The sequence below is a fragment of the Penicillium canariense genome, assembly GCF_028826845.1.
Source record: "Penicillium canariense strain IBT 26290 chromosome Unknown utg000001l_segment0_segment0, whole genome shotgun sequence".
Taxonomy (NCBI): Eukaryota; Fungi; Ascomycota; class Eurotiomycetes; order Eurotiales; family Aspergillaceae; genus Penicillium; species Penicillium canariense.
Window position 1 is genome coordinate 5,410,260 of NW_026622728.1, and position 17,651 is coordinate 5,427,910.

A 17,651-nucleotide genomic window follows, 5' to 3' on the forward strand; every position below is an offset into this window, starting at 1 on the left:
CGTCACAAAGAAGACCCCGGCCCGAAATATGGAACAGTCCAAGATTAACCCGAAGTAGGAAAGACATCTCTATTCCGGTACCCGGCCAGGCCGAATATCGGCCCGTTTGGGTGCGATGAGGGGGTGCAATTGGGCGAGGAAGACGATTGCTGGGGGGTAAATGTGTTAGTTTGGTTTCCTTGGCTGGATTTGTATTGCGGGGAGAAGAGGCACAGAAGTGCAAAGAGTGACATACCCCACATCAGATAACAGGAGACGAAGGAGAGGATGAGTGTGCTGCGCCAAACACTATAGAATGAAGACGTTAGATTCGTAGATTACATTGTTATATTTGTCCAGCCGGGGCGACAGGACAAAGGCAGGCAAACTCACGTCTGGTTTTCGCCCTTCGGGCTGAAGAACCATGCTGCTAGGGAGGCAGCCACAATAATGATGAGACCGACGAAGAGACTCCAACTGCATATGACATTAGTGAGCCATTCCATCGGGTTGAGCACGCGCAGTAAGGCGTCTTGAGAGGACCGGTGGAGCCCGAGACTTCGGCTTTGGCCGCCGCAGGTATATCCTCTCAGCCCTTGGATTGTAGTTGAACATACCCACTGGCCATTTTGTCGGTATGTTCTGTGTGTCTGTCCTTCCACAAAATCTTCAAAGAGCTAGTGTTTCCCTGGTAGAGTCGCAGCGTTACCGGTGCGGCTAGGGATCGCGGCCAGGTGGGCGATAATCGAGAGACGGGATTGGCGATTCGAGGTTAAGAAAGAGCCAAGAAAGAGGGGTGGCGGGTCTTTGGGTTATCCAGCCGAAGAATTCCCTCCACAGAGTGCAGCAGTCGAGCGGGATGTAGAAAGGAAAGGCGACCTGACAAGTTGAAGCGCCGTTGGATGTCGGAGCTCCTGGAGCTAACTAGCGGGACTGTTCTGCCTCAGGCGCCAGGGCGGTGTCACCCACACCATCGCGACCATTTGCTACTTATAGGAAGGCGTACAGATGTCCTTCATGATCTCTACGATAATTTGTAATGCAGGGCTTTCCAATCTATTTAATGCAAGCCTGCATAAAAAAAAACACGCATCACAAACTGGTGATGATTCTTGTGATAGCACAGAAGGGAGAAAAAAAGGTTGCAGGATAGAGTATTGTAGATACAAAGAGGCAACGGCAACAGTAACAACAACAGCAACAGCCAGAGCTTAAACAAAGTAGAAAAGTAGGTAGGCTAGGAATGAAACGGCAAAAGCTGAGCTTATGCGCCTTCACGGCTCTTGCGGTAGCTGGCCTAAGGAGATTTCTGCGTTAGAAGTGGCTTGGTTGGGGGGGGGGGGAGGTGGAACGGGGTAGCCTACCTCTTGCTCGACCTGCAGCGCGTCCACTGAGGGAGCGAGCTCGCTCAGAATCTCGTAGGCTTTCTTGTGGAACTCCAGCTGAGCAGCGATCAGATCGGCCAGGTTGCGCAGGGGCTCGGGGGTATCAAGGACCTAGATGAGTAAGGGGTAGTTAGCACGGGGTGTGCTCGTCACGCAACAAAGCCGACAGCAGCTATAAAAGACATACGTTCTTCATCACGCTCACAGCCTCCTCAGTCTGACCCACGAACTCATCCTCCGCCTGCTCAATCTCCTGACGAGCATCCTCGCTCAGGTTATCTAGGTCACCGTGGGCAGCAGCCTTCTTGCTGGCCTTGATCGAGTCCAGCGTGAGACGCGCGTTCTCGACGTTCTTGCGCGCCTTCGTGGCGAACATCAGATTGGTGTTCAGCGTGGTGTTCCAGCCAGCCAGGAAGCGAGACTGGATCTGCGCATCCTGGGCGAGACGGGCCTCACCGACCTGTTCCTCAGCCAGGGCGTACTTCTCCAGCGCGGTGGCGAGCGGATCCTCATGCTCAGAGCTCTGCACCAGGGTCTGGGAGCCAGCAAGCGAGGCGCGCGCGATCGCATGGTTGAAGGTCTTGGGCTGCGGCTTGGCGGCTGGCGGCGCGGTCAGGGCGGCTTGGGCTTCGGCGGGGGAGCTGGCCTGCGAGAGGAGGGTGACCTTCTCGTTGATGGTGCGGCCCAAGTCGTTGAAGGACTCGCGGATGTTGGGCGGGTAGTCGTAGGCCTCGTTGGAGTATTGCGAGCTGTTTCCGGAGAAGACGCCGCGATCAGTAGTGCCCACGGACGCTGAAGGCCAACCTAGATATCACCGGGGGGGGGGGGGGGGGGATAACTCACGTCACCTGCAGCAGCTTCTGGTGGACAAGCTTGAGCGCATCGACGCGCTTCTCGAGTTCGATGTATTCATCTGGGAGCTGGGTCTTGTCCTCGGCCTGGCCCAGCTGCTCCTTGATCAACTGCTGGGTACGCTGCGCAAAGGGCGTAAAGCTCGCGCTGTTCACACAAGCGACAGACGAGATGTCAGTCAACGTTCGACGGCGGTCCAGAACGGGACCCGCGGGGGTTTTTTTTGCGCAGGGGGTGTTTGCGATAGGCGGGTGCTTGAGGGGACGAAGGGGGCGAAGCTCACCTGAAGGTCTTGCCGAATGCCTGCACTCGATCCATGATTGAGGTGGTGAGAGACTAGAGGGTGGGAAATACAAGGAGGGATTGTGAGGGATGATAGGACATGGCCAGCTACGAGAGTGCTATCCAGCCCGCTGCACCGCCCCACCACACTGCACCGCCACGGTTTTATCAGGCACCCGCTTATGGCTTCGCATTCGTAGAGTGGAAGTACATGATAAGAAAATAAGTACAAGAAAGATCTGCAAAATCATCGTGGCCTGTGAATATCATGACAGTCATCTCCCATTCCTGCTCAATGCGCAGAAACATGGTCCCTCAGCCTCAAGTGAGAGTGGCAAGCATCGCTCGCATCACGCCGGAACTGGGTTCTAAAAAAGTATCAGCGATGAAGTGGTAAACATGATAGTGTAGTTTTTGACTCGTACCTCTACGCTCTGAGCGCCGAACCTCGGTAATTTCAGCCGCATTGCCATCACTGTCAACAATGTCGGTCTCACGCTGTCGCGTGACTTCAAATCCTCCTTGTCGCTCCATTCGCAGGAACCTGGCCTCGTCTTCCAGGTCACGAACATAGTCACTGAGGTCGTCGTGGTGGCTGCTCCGTGGGCGCATCAAGACTAACTGACCAGAATTGCGAGGCCGCGATTCAATACGCTCCTCGATAAAGCCACGGGGCTCAACGAGTCGCACTGGCGATGAGAGTCGGCGGTGTTCATGTGCATGGACAGACACTGACCGTGGGCGAGAGATGCCTCGATATTGTGGTCTCTGAATCCGGTCCTCGTATTCGAATTCGTCGTAATTGTTGTGTCGATGCGGTGACGCCTCGATGATGTATGTATCATGGCGAGGCGTGTGAGCATCAACGACAAGATGCTCTGTGGTGACCCGCTCACGGGGTATAGCTCGAACCGGGGATCGCGGTACACGGAGAAAATCAGCTAAGCAGCAGGTATTAGAACAGAGATTCAGTTGCCGTGGTTGCCTGGGGGCCCTCAGGAAAGTAACTTACTTTCCACATGTTCGTGCTCGGCAGGCCGTCTGAACTCCTTGCTCAGGGTGATTACTTCGTCGATTTGGTCCTTGGATAAGGCTTTCTGAATGACAATTACATCATCCTAGACCAGAATAGTTATCAGCAATCCAAACTCCTGTGTATCAATATAGACATTGACAACATACATCCTCCTTGAACGGGTACCCCAGATCCAATAAGGCATGGATATGCACCCACTTGCGAGGAATGCGAGTTTTGCCTTTGCGCGGATAGGGCTTCTCTTCATGACGAGAGCGAGCACCACTGCTAGAGCGATGCCGACGTTGATCCACACTTGTGCGCTCACCGAAATCTCTAAACTCCTCATCGCCGTAGTAGTCCGGCTCCGCGATACGGATGTCCTCATAGACCTCCCGCTCACGATAACGACCCGGCGAGGCCCGCGGCGGAGGGGGCGCGGGGTGAGGCATACGGGGGACACCCCGGGGGCGATCGCGAGTTTCAAGGGACTCCATCTTGCGGCGAGGGATGCGATCGAAGGTATCGAGGGACGACTGTCGCCTAATTAACTGTGGACGAGCGAACGCGGGACTACCGTCGCGGCGACGGCGCCGGTCAGGCGCCACCAGGGGGCCAGATGGTTGAGACAGGTGCTCATCCTCATAGTACCGGCCTGGGGCGCGGGCAGGAGGGCCATATCGATCTTCCTCGCGCAGGCGGAACTCGAAGCGCTCGTCCTCCACTTGGCGGGGCCGATCGGCCACGGCTGGACCTCGAGAATGGCGGCGGTCGTAGCGGTCGCGGGACTCGAAGGTCCCGGTGGAGGAGCGGTAGTCGTCGTAGCGCGACATGGTTTGACTTGATCTGGATGAATCGCAGGGGCCAAAGGGGGCTTGTTGTGTGGAGGGGCGATGGAGCCCGGTGTGAACCGTGGATGACGAGGGCGGCTGACTCGCGGGCCGCGGAGGGTGGGGGTGGGAAGAACCACGGGATGGGTGGACGAGAGCGACGGAGGGAGGTGAGAGGGAAAGTAAACACAGGGGAGAGCTGAAGATAGAATGGTGGAAAGCGGAATAGCCAAGCACGTCGGCGGGATTCAGCCTTATTGTGCTGCAGAAGAGAAAAAGAGGGTCAGGCAGAAGCGCTGCTGATGACGTTGGGGAGAGACCAAGTGGGGGAGAGGGAGTCTCCACACAGCCACCGCGGTCACTGCACTGACTGCTTACATGCGGACTGACAACGATGGATCTGTATGATACTAAGGCCGCTATTTAACTCTGCCTAATGTAGGTACACGCGCCTCCCCTCCAATCCTACACCTCCAGGTTTTGCATATCGCCCTCCAAACTCAACAGCCCCATCGCTAGAAAAGCTCGGTCGGGCGGCTCGATCGTGATAAACCGCCGATCGTCGCTATACTGCGTTCCCTGGTCGCGCTTGAGTATATCGAGTGGCTGCAGAAGAAAGTCAGCATATGCGCCACACACCCCCCAACCCAAGCGGGCTCGGATCGGTTCATCATCAGTTTTGACACTTACAAGGGGCGCACGTTGGCGGTCGGAGTCAAACGATCGCTCGTATGGTGGTCCGCGGCCGTGCGCGGCTGCCATGGTCCAGGCCTTTTCACAGCCACTGGCGATGGCCTCTGACGTCTTCCAGCCAGTCAACCGAGATACGTCATGCAGCTTTGCGATGGTCCAGCCACGCTGCGCAGGGTCCATGTACTGCACGGCCGCAAAGAAGATCGGCACCGTCATCTCCGTGAGTGAAGAGCCGAGTGTCGGGCTCAGACTGCCGGCTTCAAGGTTGTAGCGCTGGGGGTAATAAATACCGCCGGTAATTCTGCCGACGATCTGTGCATACTCTGCGGTTGTTGGGGCGGCCACACCGGCCGCCATCATCATGGCCGGGGGCATGGAGGGGTGCAGTCGGTGCAGCAGGATGCGGCCGGCGTAGTAGAAGCCCCAGATGACCGCGATCGTGTGCGTGCGGTACTGAAGCGCCGACCCAAAGGGTGTTGGGATGGACTGCGTGACGTCTGCGGGGAGCGGCTGAAAATCGCGTCCTAAGGCTTTGGCGAAGATGTCCATGGCCACCAAAATCTCCTCCCATTCATGCTCTGCGTCCGCGTATGTGAAGTCATCACCTTCCTCTTCCTCTTCAGGGGACTCGCGCCGGTCATGGCGGCCCTCTGCAAATCCAGACGGGAGGCGTGTCGGACCATGTGGCGGCACCATACCATACATCGGAGGCAAAGCTGGCACTGGTGGACCACTTCCTTGGCCCGGTGAAACCCCTGATGAATCCGATGGAGGAACCGATCCTTTAGGATGAAAGGAGCCGGCTGAAGGAGGTCCTCCAGGAGGGCCTGGAGGCTGTGGACCCTCGGGCGGCCCTTTCATCTTGCTGGGATCGCTGCCAGAGAAGCGACCCATATACTTGAACATTCCAGGCGTAGGCTTCCATACAGTTCCCACAGCCCGAAGAGCCCTCAACTTTCTTTTCCGATCACGGTAGCCATAGTCCGACACACGGGCAAGCAGCAGCCAGAGGGAGTCAGCTGACCCGTAGATGGCATCGAGCCGGCCGATGGCTGCTCGGGGCGGGCATTGGCACTGCAGATAGTAGGGCATGCTAGAATACAAAGTAGTGAAATTAGTAAAAATTCATTGTCAGTCGGACGAAGGCTGACCTACAACAACTTGTCTCCACTGATCAAACTGTGGAACACATCGTGCTTGGTAAACCACCAGTAGAGATCGCATTGGATCCGGAAGTTCTCGATGTCTTTGCGAGAGAAATGCTTCCTTGGGCTGTGCACGTGGTCATCTTCCACGCGGCCGAATTCATCGAAGTTGACTATTCGTCCCAAGAGAGATCCGATGAGAGCTTGGTCCACACTGCCCTCTTTCTCCGCAAATGGGTCATCCTCAGTTATATCAGGACCGAAACCGTGATGGTACATCATCGAGTTGGACCACCCCATCTGGCGGCGCTGCTCACTGAGTCCACGCCGGTGAGCGCGGAGATCCCGGGTCGTACCCGCGAAGTCAACCTCCTTGATTAGCTGGGCGGCACCAGCAACATGACTGTTCCACTTGGAATGATCGGCGGATATGACTTCGTAGTAGGCTAGAAGTTGGGTGGCAGCCAGTGTGCCGATCTGTTTCCGACGAAGGGGGAGGCCGACGGCGCGGCTGATACGCTTCAATGCATAGTGGTAGTGTTTGAGAGAAACGGTAGTGGGTACACCCTGCAAGTATGCAATGTGCAAACTGCTGACAGCGAGAATCGCCTGGAGTAAGGCGGGATTTTCCAAGGCCATGAGAGGGAGGGTGTAGGTCCAAAGACCTTGTTGTGCAGGTGGGACTGGGACTCCCAGGACGATCGAGGAGTCGGTTGGATGGCGTTCGAATATGGACAACGAGGGCCCAGTTGAGTGGATGAAGTGGGCGAAGATGCGCGCCGTTTTGGGATTGTTGAGAGGAGATGATCCGAGCGTGGGATAATAGGAGGCAAGGATGTTGGGCTCATTGAGATGAGTCGTGAACGATCGAAGTCGACGATCATCATGGTTCGCAGAAGCCATGATCAAACTCAACTGGTTGAAACCCTCAGCCTGAGCCTGATCCACCATCTCCTCGTCAGATTCCACATCGTAGTAGTCTTCATTCTCATCCTCCACAAATATAACCTGCTGATGATATTGCTGAATGAATTGCCCGGATGAATCCAGTTGCGGAGGTATTTGTCCTGATTGTTGGTCGTACTGAAATATAGCCTCTGCGGGCTGGGTGGGCTACGGACAGACGATATTAGCACCAAAAATCGCAACATATAGCTTGAGAAGGTAATATGGCATACTTGAGGAAATAGGGGATTCTCGGCGCCCTTCCCTGTCTGTGATCCAGTCGGGGGTGGTGGCAGAGAAGTGGATGCATATTCTTGGCCCCGGTTGACATTCGTCCAATAGGTGATGGGTTGCGGATATTGTGAGGTCGACTCCTCCTTATATTCTTCCACGCCCTGAAAAGAGCTCGCTGCCGCAGCCTGCAATTGGGAGTAGTCAATTGGGGCTGAGGATGGTGGCACTGGGGCAGGCTGTTGCCCTAGCTGCGGCCATGATTGAGGCGGTACGTGCCCTGGTGGTGCCGGATAATAAAATTGAGGGGCATTTGCTGTTGGAGATCCCTCTGGGGCTGCTATTTCAGATGCCTGGAGCGAATGATATCCCATTGTCGCTGGGTCAATGGGTCGTGGGGCCAACATGGGATGTTGGGCTGCCGCGGCCGCCTGCTGAGCCGGGAGAGAGCTAAAGTCATTGAATAGTGGGACTCTCATATGGTGCTGTTGCATCTGAGGATCCTGACCGGGTGGTGGGCCATAGGATCCGAAGATCCCCAGCGGGTTCTTGAAAATGACGCGTTGCGCATAGCCTTCGCAGATACGCTTGGACTTGATGCAGTTGCTGCATATGGGCTTCTCCTCTCCGCACTTGATGCGACGTTTCCGACAAGCTATAGTTTAGTCAACAATCTCGGCCCCTATTTACATCTCTGTCTGTTCTTCGCCACATACTTAAGCAACCAGTTTTGGTCCGTTTCTTTGGGTTACGGCGGGACCCGGATTGCCTGACCGCGGGCGGCTCGGCCGTATGGGTGATGTCAATAGATGGATCCGCCGACGACCCGGGCGCATCCTCAAAATCTCCTACCATGACGGCCCTGGGGATAGAATGCAGGTCACGGCCGGTGGGAACTGTGCACATCCAAGAGCATGGTGGGGCTGGGAGAAGGAACAGACTGGGAGGGGCCAAGATAGGGTATTTTAAGGGAAGAGGAACTGGGGGGTCTGGAATCCATGGGAATCTCCACAAACCGGGCAACGCTGCCGAGCTCTGCAGATCACCCGAAATCCTCGCCGTGCGACCATTCCTTAGTTCTCAAGTGTTATAAATTTAATTGCTCTACCTATTTCATTCCTGTACCATTGACACGCTGGGCGAAGGTAGGATCCCGTGTTCCCCTGCGCGGGTCTGATGTTGCCTACCCCTATCGGCGCTTTCATTCCCAACCAGCAACACGATCTGACATGCGGCAGACCCGCTCACGATATCATGAAGGCGCAGGCTCATTTGGCAGGGCCCAAATGCTTATACGAGCCGCTGGGGCTGGCCAGAGGCGCCATTTGGCACAGAGTTTGGGTACCGGCATAGTTTGAGCGGGTGTAGCTGACAAGTTCTCCCACCTGGGATCGACCTTGAGCCCGATCAGACAGGAGGAACATCGTGCTGCATCTGAAGTGCAGATGCCACACTCCCACAATATCTCCGACGCTCAAGCCCTCGGCGGAGTACCAAAATATGGGTGAAGCTTGAGCGGCCCAACTAATAGTTGTTAACTGCGGAGTACATAGATAGTCAACCTAGTTAAATTAACTTGGATGGTTAACATAATTCAGAATGTCAACTTAAGACGGTGCCTGAGAAATGGGGCCATAAAATAGCTTACTGACTCCAGTACTGTATACTTGTAACTTTCGTATGGCGATTACCAATGCGGAGAACGGGAGAAAATTTCCCGATAACTTTTTTTTCTTTTCGCGGAGCTCTCGCTCACGTTGCACAACCCACCGCTCTCAAGAATTATTTCAGCGTACACAATTGGTGACGGTCAGTCGAGGCAACAACAAGAAGCTTACGAAGCTTCACTCGCAAACGACCATGTTCGCCGTACCAGGATGGTCGCTGGAGAGCTCTGCGCTCCAGAAGCAGTCTCAGCCGGCAAAGCAGGCTCAGGTCGCATCGCAGCCAACCAACGAGGCATCGACACCCAATGGGAAGAATAAGGACAAGAAGCGCAAGCGTGATAATGTCACCTCGGGTAATGTCAACGAAATGTATCGCAAGCACATCGAGGGCCACACCGCGACAAAGCCCCAGAAGAAGCAGAAAAAGGAAAAGCCGACCCCAGCTGCTGCTCCCTCCCCGAAGACAAATGTGGAGGACGTGAAGAAGGCCGACCCTGAGCCTGCTCAAGAGGAGGGCCAGGGGAAGAAGAAGCAGAAGAAGAACAAGAAGAACAAGGATGCCTCGGAGGACAAGTCGGACGCCGCTGCACCGGTTCAGACGACTACCTCTGCTACAAGTTCACTTGCGGCCCCGCCGACAACGAATGCGACCCTCACACCTCTCCAGCAGGCTATGCGCCAAAAGCTGATCTCCTCCCGATTCCGCCATTTGAACGAAACACTGTATACTACCGACTCCTCCAAGGCAGTCGAGCTGTTCAACGCGAACCCAGAGCTTTTCGATGAATACCACGCTGGTTTCTCTCGCCAGGTCAAGGAATCTTGGCCCTCCAACCCCGTCGATGGTTATATTCAAGCCATCCGTCGTCGCGGGGCAGTCCCTGTCCCCAAGAGAGGCAAGCCTCTGCCAAACAAGGCCTTGCCCCTCCCCCGTAGACCCAACGGGGTCTGCAGCATTGCCGATTTGGGCTGTGGTGATGCCGCACTTGCTCGAAACCTAACGCCATCGGCGAAGAAGCTGAACCTGAAGCTTAATAGCTACGACCTCCAGGCCCCAGACCCTCTCATCACCAAGGCCGACATCTCCAAGCTCCCTGTGGAAGATGGTTCCGTGGACGTGACCATTTTCTGTCTGAGCCTGATGGGCACCAACTGGGTGTCCTTCGTGGAGGAAGCCTGGAGAGTTCTCCGCGGCGACGGCAAGGGCGAGTGCTGGGTCAGCGAGGTGAAGAGCCGCTTTGGCAAAGTCACTCGCAAGAAGTCAATGATCGGCGCCCAGAAGCCGCTCAGCAAGACTCAGCAGAAGAAGCAGAAGAAAAGCAAGAAGGACAACGACTCCGATATCGACGACGCAGATATTTTTGCTGAAGATGCCCGTCCCGCGGCTGATGACGACGAGACTGATATCTCGGCGTTCGTGGAGGTCTTCCGGACTCGTGGGTTTGTGCTGCGCCCGGAGTCGGTGGATAAGTCCAATAAGATGTTTGTCAAGATGGAGTTTGTGAAGCAGGGCGGTGCTCCGGCCAAGGGCAAGCACTCTACTGGCTTGAGCGCACCGGCGGCCGGTGGGAAGAAGCGATTTGTGGACCGGAAGCCGGAGGCTGATAGTGGGATGACTACGGAGCAGGAGGCTCAGGTCTTGAAGCCTTGTGTGTATAAGATTCGGTAGTCTACTTGATGCAGAAGTGGTGTATGATAAGAAGTTATTCATTATACCTACGGGGTTAAGCATTTGGGGGAAATTCACTGAAATCGTACTTGAAATTGCCTGCCTATTGAGAGATCTCGTGGACCTGAGTTGTTGACATGGAGGACAGCCAGTCAATCATATCCACCCGACCTGCCTGCTACCTGGGCCACGTTCCGAAATAGTGATAAATGTTAATTATGTATTCTATTTTGAGTGATATTTTGTTGGGGGGAAGGTGGGAGGATTGGCAACTTCAGATCCTCATTACGTGCCGCTTGGACAAGCCTAATGTTTGACAGCAGAGAAGAGTAAAAGTCTGGCCTTCTCCGGTTACTACTATAGCCCATCCGAGCTAATACTTCGAAACTAAACCAATGAGCTATTGTAACGTGATGTTCGCGGGCGCTATTGCTGAATCTTTGCTTTCCTGACAGAAAATGACCATTGTATTCCGTGAGCCTCGACCACAAATGAAGAAATTAGGGTATTCTTTGAGAACAGTTACTCCTCGCAACCAATGATAGGGCAGAGCAATGCCACAAAGGCCTTTTTCTTCGACCTGGTCCTTTGTCGAAAGAGAAAGAAATTTGGACAAAGAGATACTTATCCATATATGGACTGAGAACCATGGGTGCTCCGAGATTGCAGGAATATAGATAGCACCCTTGGATATTAGAAGACCCATTCCCTGAGCTTCATCAGTACTCAATTTCCATCGCTCCCTTCTCTCAATATCACATCAAGGTTTCCCTCTCACTAACAATCACACAGACAGGATCATCTAGAACTGATTCAATGGCCTTCACCCAGATTGAACATTTCTGGCAGGCGTCTGCCCAAGTTATGGTGGCCTGTTCTCTGCTCGCTAGGATCCTTCGAGACGTGGAAAATACTGAAGTTTACCGCAGCAAACTAGGTCCCTTGATCGACTACTTACAAGATCTACAAGAGACTGTAGCACAAAGAGCAGCGGAGATCCCGCAGAACCGATCTCTCGTTCGGCTCGACGTGGTCGAGGAGCGAGCCTGGACGATTTCCTGTATGCTCCGCGGATTGCATCCTGGGTACGGCTTGACCGCAATAGATCCATCCATTCGCCCTTTGTTTGCCCAGCAACTCGAGAAGATCGAGGAGCTCTTTGACAACCTTCTACTGACTCCAGCGCAACGTCGCGGGGAAGAGCTTGGCCCCGCGCGGTACTTCCCTCACGCGCGCCTGAACTGGGTTTTCAAAATCCAGATGGCTATGCTAAGTGCACCTTGGTAAGTGGAATATCCTGTTTTAGACCTTTTATAGGTGGTACATTGCAATTCTAGACAGTGGAAACATACAGCCGAATTATTGTGAACCAGAGTAAGATAAAACATCGTAGATGCAGAAACCGGACAAGAATATAAGAGCCCCTCGTTGCCTTGAACTATTGATTGGAAAATAACGCAGTGCCACTTCTAACAAGGGTCTGAAAAATTGAAAAACTGACGAGCATTGATTGATAATTCCGGAAAGCTTCAAATGGCATACAGAAAACGCAGCAGATCAAGGTACCCAAAAGACAGCAGTATCACGAGGAAAAATGGATCCATTGCTTCCGCATCCAGAGTCCTGTCATATAGGTGGGTTTCGACCATCATTTGGATTTTCTTCTATTGAACAAGGAGCCGGCCAAATACGATATGCACGTAATCATCTGGACGCCAAATGGGAATAGTTATGGGCGTGAGTGGCTTAGACTGCACCGGGGGAGGCTTGGTGTACGAAATATATGTACCTTGGAGGCGTTCCTTCAGCGCTAGAATCCTCTCTACGAATGTACTGTGGGAAGCGGAGCACAAGGAGCAACAACAGTGGGAACGCTGGTGATAGACGAGACTACCTAGGCAAGAAACATCAAGGAAGGCTCCATATGGACGAGGCCGGAGAGCACATAGTCGCTACATGATCATCAGAGCCCGAGTCAGTGCTGATTCATGTTCGCCTCCGAGCTAATGCCAGCCGGGCTGAACGTAATGAATGGCGCTTATGGTAGATAACGGATAAACAAGATCGTGGGGTGTATATTGCAGGGTACCTTGCCTTTGGTAAAAATTTAAGACTCCCTATCTCTTAAGGTTGTATTGTCTACCGCCCAAATTAGCGCGAGTCTTTCATTGATTCCCACCCAGCTGTGCCACAGCCCGGCCCATCTCCTCGTCATCGTAGATGCGGAAGCCTTTCTCCTTCGTCACGCTTGCCAGCTGCACGTTCTTTGCATCCAGCTTCTCCTCCATAACCTGCTTCAGCGTCTTCAAAACCAGCGTCTCGGCTTCTGCCAGCGTCAAGGAGCGGTGATATTCGTTCTGCAGCTCGGCCTGTGCGCCTTCGCTTCCGGAGCCAATAGCCTTGGCATCATAGCGATAAAAAGTACCTGAGGGCTCGGCGTGATATCTGTATTGAAGAAATGGAGGTTAGCTACGTCCGATGGTCCGGTTCCTGGTGAATCTATCACTTACAGCTGGGGGCCATCCTCATCATAGCCGGCAATTAACAGCGCCACGCCGAATGGTCTGCTCATAACACTCTCCTCATCATCACCGCTCTCTCCGAAACGGAGAGCCAGATCGCAAATCGCTTGTGTGGTGCTCTCAACGCGCAGGGGCTCGGCGTAGTGGAAGGCATGGTTCTGGCATTCGACACGGGCGTGCTCAACCAGGTTGCGGGCATCGGCTTGGAGGCCGGACATGGCACAACCGATGTGCTGGTCAATCTCAACAATCTTCTCGACGGATGACGCTTCCAGAAGTGTGGATGTGACGCGCTTCTCGACACCGAGGATGACACCCTCCGATGTTGCAACCTACAATCCAATGTTAGACTGATGGCCTTTCAATCCATCGTCGGTCTGCCCGGGATGGAGTATGAGTAACTCGGCTTTGATCACAATTCCGATTCCAATCATTTCGAGGCGTAGACCGGGGGCAGGGTGGGTAGAGCAGGACGTACACCGATTGCTGTGGAACCTAGCTTGATAGCTTCGAGAGAGTATTCGACCTGGAACAGACGACCTTCCGGAGAGAAGGTGCTGTCGGGTTGTCATGGTCAGAAAAAGAGCTCAAATGCGGGTGGACGAGCCTCAAGATCAGGATGCCTACTTGATTCCACGGTCTGGCCGCAGCTGTTAGCAATGCCACAGCGTAGTGAGACGTGACGCAGCTTACCATATTCCGATCGTGCAATGAACATATTGGGCGGTCTGAAATAAGAAGAGAACCCGGAAAATCAGAAACTTGGGGCAAGGATCCTAGAAAGAAGTTATATGGCCGCGGCGATGCGGTGGAGGAGCAGGACAGGACTGGGGGAGGAGGATGGGAGCTCTCGAGGCGGGAAGCTCTCACTTACGCAAGTTGCGTGAGTGCCTGGCCGAGCGGCCTCAGGCGGTGAGGCAGCCACTTCCACGCTGCCCAAGGCACGGTGGAGTTGAACCCACGGCTTGTTTGGATGCGCTCTAATTACCTGGTTCGGTATTATTCTTTTATGAAGCGCGCCTTCTCAGCATCAGACACTGCCATTTGGGATACATGACATCGCCCGCCCTTTCCAGGGATTATGTCCGCCAATGACCGTCGCGCCAGCTACATGAGCGCTCCGCGACCCCGCGTTGTGTCTAATCGCGTCGATGCGGACAGGCCCAGTCGCGGCGCCGCTTCGCCGCTGCAACCCGACAACATGGACCCTTCGCGTACGAGCACGTCGAGCCAGAAGCAGAGGTCATCCCGAGAGCCGAAGAGCATGACCGAAAAGCGGACAGAGCGTACTGTGATCACAGAAAGGGAAAAGGCGGTGCGGAGAATCCCCGTCAAGGCATCCTCCAGTGCTGGCAATCGCGGAGAATGGGACAAGCCGAGAACCAAGAAGACCAGTATGGCCGATGGCACGAGCCCAATTGGGAAAATAAGGGAACAGGAGGCGTCTAACAGTTCGTGATCACCTCCTAGCTGCGCCCCGGTGTCGCATTCTGTCCGGCCGATGTGTATTGACTTATTTCTCCCATCTATAGCGCCATGGGATCCTCACGCATCTCTAATCCCTCATTCAACTGCTCCCCTCGCTTGTCGTGTATCGGTTCCTCCGTTGGCTTCAGCGGCTCCGCAGTCCCTCTGTCCCCGGCCATTGCGAGGCCTTTCGCCTGACGCCCAGGAGACCGCGATCCTAGAAGACCTGTTGTTCGTGTTTATGGGCTTCGAGGGCCAGTACATCCACTATCACAGTTCGCATGACCCGTCCGCCGAGAAAGACCGCCTAACTGGCCCAGTCTTTCAAATCGCGGCGGGCTTGGATCCAACCTTGCGCGATCTCACCCAGTCCATGCTCAAGATGGCAACACATTACAGCGCTATGGAGGCATTTGTAGAAGTTCAGAGTCGTGCCGACTTTGGGGCTGTTTGCCACGCACTCTGCGCATCCATTCGCAAGCTTCTCAAGGACTACCTGATTCTGATCGCTCAACTGGAAGGCCAACTGCTGAACAACCCTACCTTTACCCTGCACCAACTTCACCTCCATACGATGCCCACTAGCCAATGTTTGGCCCAGCTGTATTCTCTCGGACAAGAGCTCCTGAAACGCAATGGACTGCTGGATTCAGAAGATCTTGACGAAACCATCGAGGATTTCGACGATGTTGATAATATTCTCGAGCAACTCAAGGAAGGTGGGGATCTCGTCCCCGGCTCGAGCAAGAAATTTTGCAAAGGTGGCAATGTCCTGAGGCTACTGACGGAGCGCCTTGCTACCTTCTCGGGCGATCCATCTACCAAAATCCTCATTCAGACGTTGTTGCGCGATGCCAGTCGACCATATATGAACATGCTGAACGAGTGGCTGCACCATGGTGGCATCAAAGACCCCCACGCGGAGTTCCTCGTGAAAGAACAAAAATGGATCAAACGGGAAAAGCTAGAGGAAGACTACACCGATGAATACTGGGAAAAGCGGTATACGATCCGCGAGGACGAAATTCCGCCTCAGCTCGAAGGGGTCAAGGACAGGGTTCTTCTAGCCGGCAAGTACCTCAATGTGGTACGAGAATGTGGTGGTGTCGATGTTAGCAAAGCTGTCAGGGATGTCCCAAAGACCCTCGACGATCCGCGTTTTCTAGAAAACGTCAATGCTGCTTATACCTACGCCAATGCCTCCCTTTTGAACCTCCTCCTAACGAAAAACTCCCTCACGACACGATTTCGGTCCTTGAAACATTACTTCTTCCTCGACCGATCCGATTTCTTCTCTTATTTCCTTGAGCTCAGTGCATCTGAGTTGCGCAAGCCGGCACGGGTTGTGAATGAGGGCAAGCTCCAGTCGCTGCTGGATCTTGTGCTTCGTCAACCCGGCAGCATTGCCGCACAGGATCCGTTCAAAGAGGATGTTAAGGTGCGAATGAACAAAATTGGCCTCACGAAGTGGTTGATGCAGGTGGTGAGTGTTTCGGGCATTGACCAAGACCACCCGGAAGCCGCATTTGAAAAGCAGCAAGCGTCATCTGCTCAGGCGGCCGACGATGATAAGGACATTGTCGGGTTTGACGCCCTGGAGCTGGACTACTCAGTGCCATTCCCACTTTCCCTTGTCATCAGCCGCAAGACTGTGCTGCGGTACCAATTGATTTTCCGCCACCTGCTATCCCTGCGCCACCTGGAGACGCTGCTGGTCACGTCCTGGGCCGACCAAAACAAGGTGGCCAACTGGCGACACAAGCCGTCAGATCGAAGGCTGGAGTTGTGGAAACGGCGCGCGTGGAACTTGCGTGCCAAGATGCTAGTCTTTGTTCAACATCTGTTGTATTTCTGCACGGCGGAAGTGATCGAGCCTAACTGGGTGGGATTGATGGACCGAGTGAACGGAGCCGATGCGAATGGGTCTGAGGTGACCGTGAATGGGACGAAGCAGGTCAATCGGACCGTTGACGAGCTGATGCAGGACCACGTGGATTTCTTGGATACTTGTCTCAAGGAATGCATGCTCACCCAGGCCAAGTTATTGAAAGTAGGTGAAGATCCGCAGCTCTCTATGACGATCAGTTCCTAACCCCTATATCCCATAGATCCATTCCAAGCTCATGACTTGTTGTACCATGTTTGCATTGTGGACTGCAGCATCACTCTCGCGAGCGCTGGCTTCGGCCGACCCTGACCTGTCTGGAGACAAAGCTGCCGGTGCCGACGCCCGAGGGTACGATCCCTCTCGCATTGGGAAGCTGGAAGACACCCTCAAGCGATACGAAGATCATTTCAACCGCCACTTACGAATTCTGATGGACAGGTCAGTCGCTGTTCCATCGTCTTGGGTTTCCATATTCTAACCATCGAATTAGTCTCAACTACTTTGCCGCGACCGAGAGCGTGGTCTTGTTGAAACTAGCCCACTCCCTGAGCTCCATCAGCAAAGAAGACTGAAGCGCGACAAGCACATTCTGTGTCAGAGATACAGATGCGACCGATCCACAAGTCCGAGGGGGCCAACCAGCCCGGCTCACCGCGCAGAATCACCTCCTGTAGTAGCCTGATCTGGGGGCTAAAGAAGCCTCGACGCTCATTGCAATTGCCGCGACTCCAACGCCCGAATGCCTAAGGAACGTGCGCCCCTAGCACATCATCGCATGACACAATCCCGACATCTCGCACCGGTGGGGCCAATGGTGGATCTCGGAAGGGAGCCAAGAGGCGAGGCGATAAGATAGAGAGCTCTGAGCTGGAAAAAGAAGCGGTAGACAGCTCTTGACGAATTACTTGTCCGCAGCATAGATAGTTTAAATAGTCTACCAGAAGCCCCCGGCCCAGTCTTTCCACAAGAACCCAGCTCGCGTGCCAACTGGTAGAACGTAAATACGAGGCTCATTGCCGAGGCGCAGCTGGAGCCTCGCGTGTTTTAACCCGTCGAACCAGCCGCAGCTTAGCTTAGCCGC

At 54.3% G+C, this 17,651-nt stretch overlaps 8 protein-coding genes across 8 annotated transcripts; 3 read left to right on the forward strand and 5 right to left on the reverse strand.

The window, feature by feature from the left end:
• Positions 1-69: 69 nt before the first annotated feature.
• On the reverse strand, positions 70-607 carry N7482_001828 (V-type proton ATPase subunit e; the record flags this gene model as incomplete). Its single annotated transcript, XM_056683953.1, has 4 exons — positions 70-149; positions 236-288; positions 373-456; positions 597-607. The coding sequence occupies 4 exons, from the start codon at positions 605-607 to the stop codon at positions 70-72; spliced, it is 228 nt and encodes a 75-aa protein (XP_056547559.1).
• A 636-nt stretch (positions 608-1,243) lies between these two features.
• On the reverse strand, positions 1,244-2,534 carry N7482_001829 (BAR domain-containing protein; the record flags this gene model as incomplete). Its single annotated transcript, XM_056683954.1, has 5 exons — positions 1,244-1,276; positions 1,344-1,475; positions 1,552-2,113; positions 2,208-2,363; positions 2,500-2,534. The coding sequence occupies 5 exons, from the start codon at positions 2,532-2,534 to the stop codon at positions 1,244-1,246; spliced, it is 918 nt and encodes a 305-aa protein (XP_056547560.1).
• Positions 2,535-2,819: 285 nt separating this feature from the next.
• N7482_001830 (uncharacterized protein) lies at positions 2,820-4,346 on the reverse strand (the record flags this gene model as incomplete). The annotated part of the gene is made up of 4 exons (XM_056683955.1): positions 2,820-2,866; positions 2,924-3,439; positions 3,511-3,616; positions 3,681-4,346. 4 exons carry the CDS (start codon positions 4,344-4,346, stop codon positions 2,820-2,822), a joined length of 1,335 nt encoding a protein of 444 aa, XP_056547561.1.
• A 462-nt stretch (positions 4,347-4,808) lies between these two features.
• N7482_001831 (uncharacterized protein) lies at positions 4,809-8,263 on the reverse strand (the record flags this gene model as incomplete). The annotated part of the gene is made up of 5 exons (XM_056683956.1): positions 4,809-4,949; positions 5,034-6,129; positions 6,192-7,294; positions 7,360-8,012; positions 8,074-8,263. 5 exons carry the CDS (start codon positions 8,261-8,263, stop codon positions 4,809-4,811), a joined length of 3,183 nt encoding a protein of 1,060 aa, XP_056547562.1.
• Positions 8,264-9,217: 954 nt separating this feature from the next.
• N7482_001832 (25S rRNA (adenine645-N1)-methyltransferase) lies at positions 9,218-10,693 on the forward strand (the record flags this gene model as incomplete). Its single annotated transcript, XM_056683957.1, has 1 exon — positions 9,218-10,693. One exon carries the CDS (start codon positions 9,218-9,220, stop codon positions 10,691-10,693), a length of 1,476 nt encoding a protein of 491 aa, XP_056547563.1.
• Positions 10,694-11,509: 816 nt separating this feature from the next.
• On the forward strand, positions 11,510-12,071 carry N7482_001833 (uncharacterized protein; the record flags this gene model as incomplete). Its single annotated transcript, XM_056683958.1, has 2 exons — positions 11,510-11,976; positions 12,011-12,071. 2 exons carry the CDS (start codon positions 11,510-11,512, stop codon positions 12,069-12,071), a joined length of 528 nt encoding a protein of 175 aa, XP_056547564.1.
• A 787-nt stretch (positions 12,072-12,858) lies between these two features.
• On the reverse strand, positions 12,859-13,933 carry pup2 (proteasome core particle subunit alpha 5; the record flags this gene model as incomplete). The annotated part of the gene is made up of 5 exons (XM_056683959.1): positions 12,859-13,138; positions 13,204-13,547; positions 13,694-13,772; positions 13,843-13,855; positions 13,909-13,933. The coding sequence occupies 5 exons, from the start codon at positions 13,931-13,933 to the stop codon at positions 12,859-12,861; spliced, it is 741 nt and encodes a 246-aa protein (XP_056547565.1).
• A 363-nt stretch (positions 13,934-14,296) lies between these two features.
• N7482_001835 (gamma-tubulin-complex subunit SPC97) lies at positions 14,297-17,142 on the forward strand (the record flags this gene model as incomplete). Its single annotated transcript, XM_056683960.1, has 4 exons — positions 14,297-14,666; positions 14,748-16,732; positions 16,791-17,008; positions 17,061-17,142. The coding sequence occupies 4 exons, from the start codon at positions 14,297-14,299 to the stop codon at positions 17,140-17,142; spliced, it is 2,655 nt and encodes an 884-aa protein (XP_056547566.1).
• Positions 17,143-17,651: the final 509 nt, after the last annotated feature.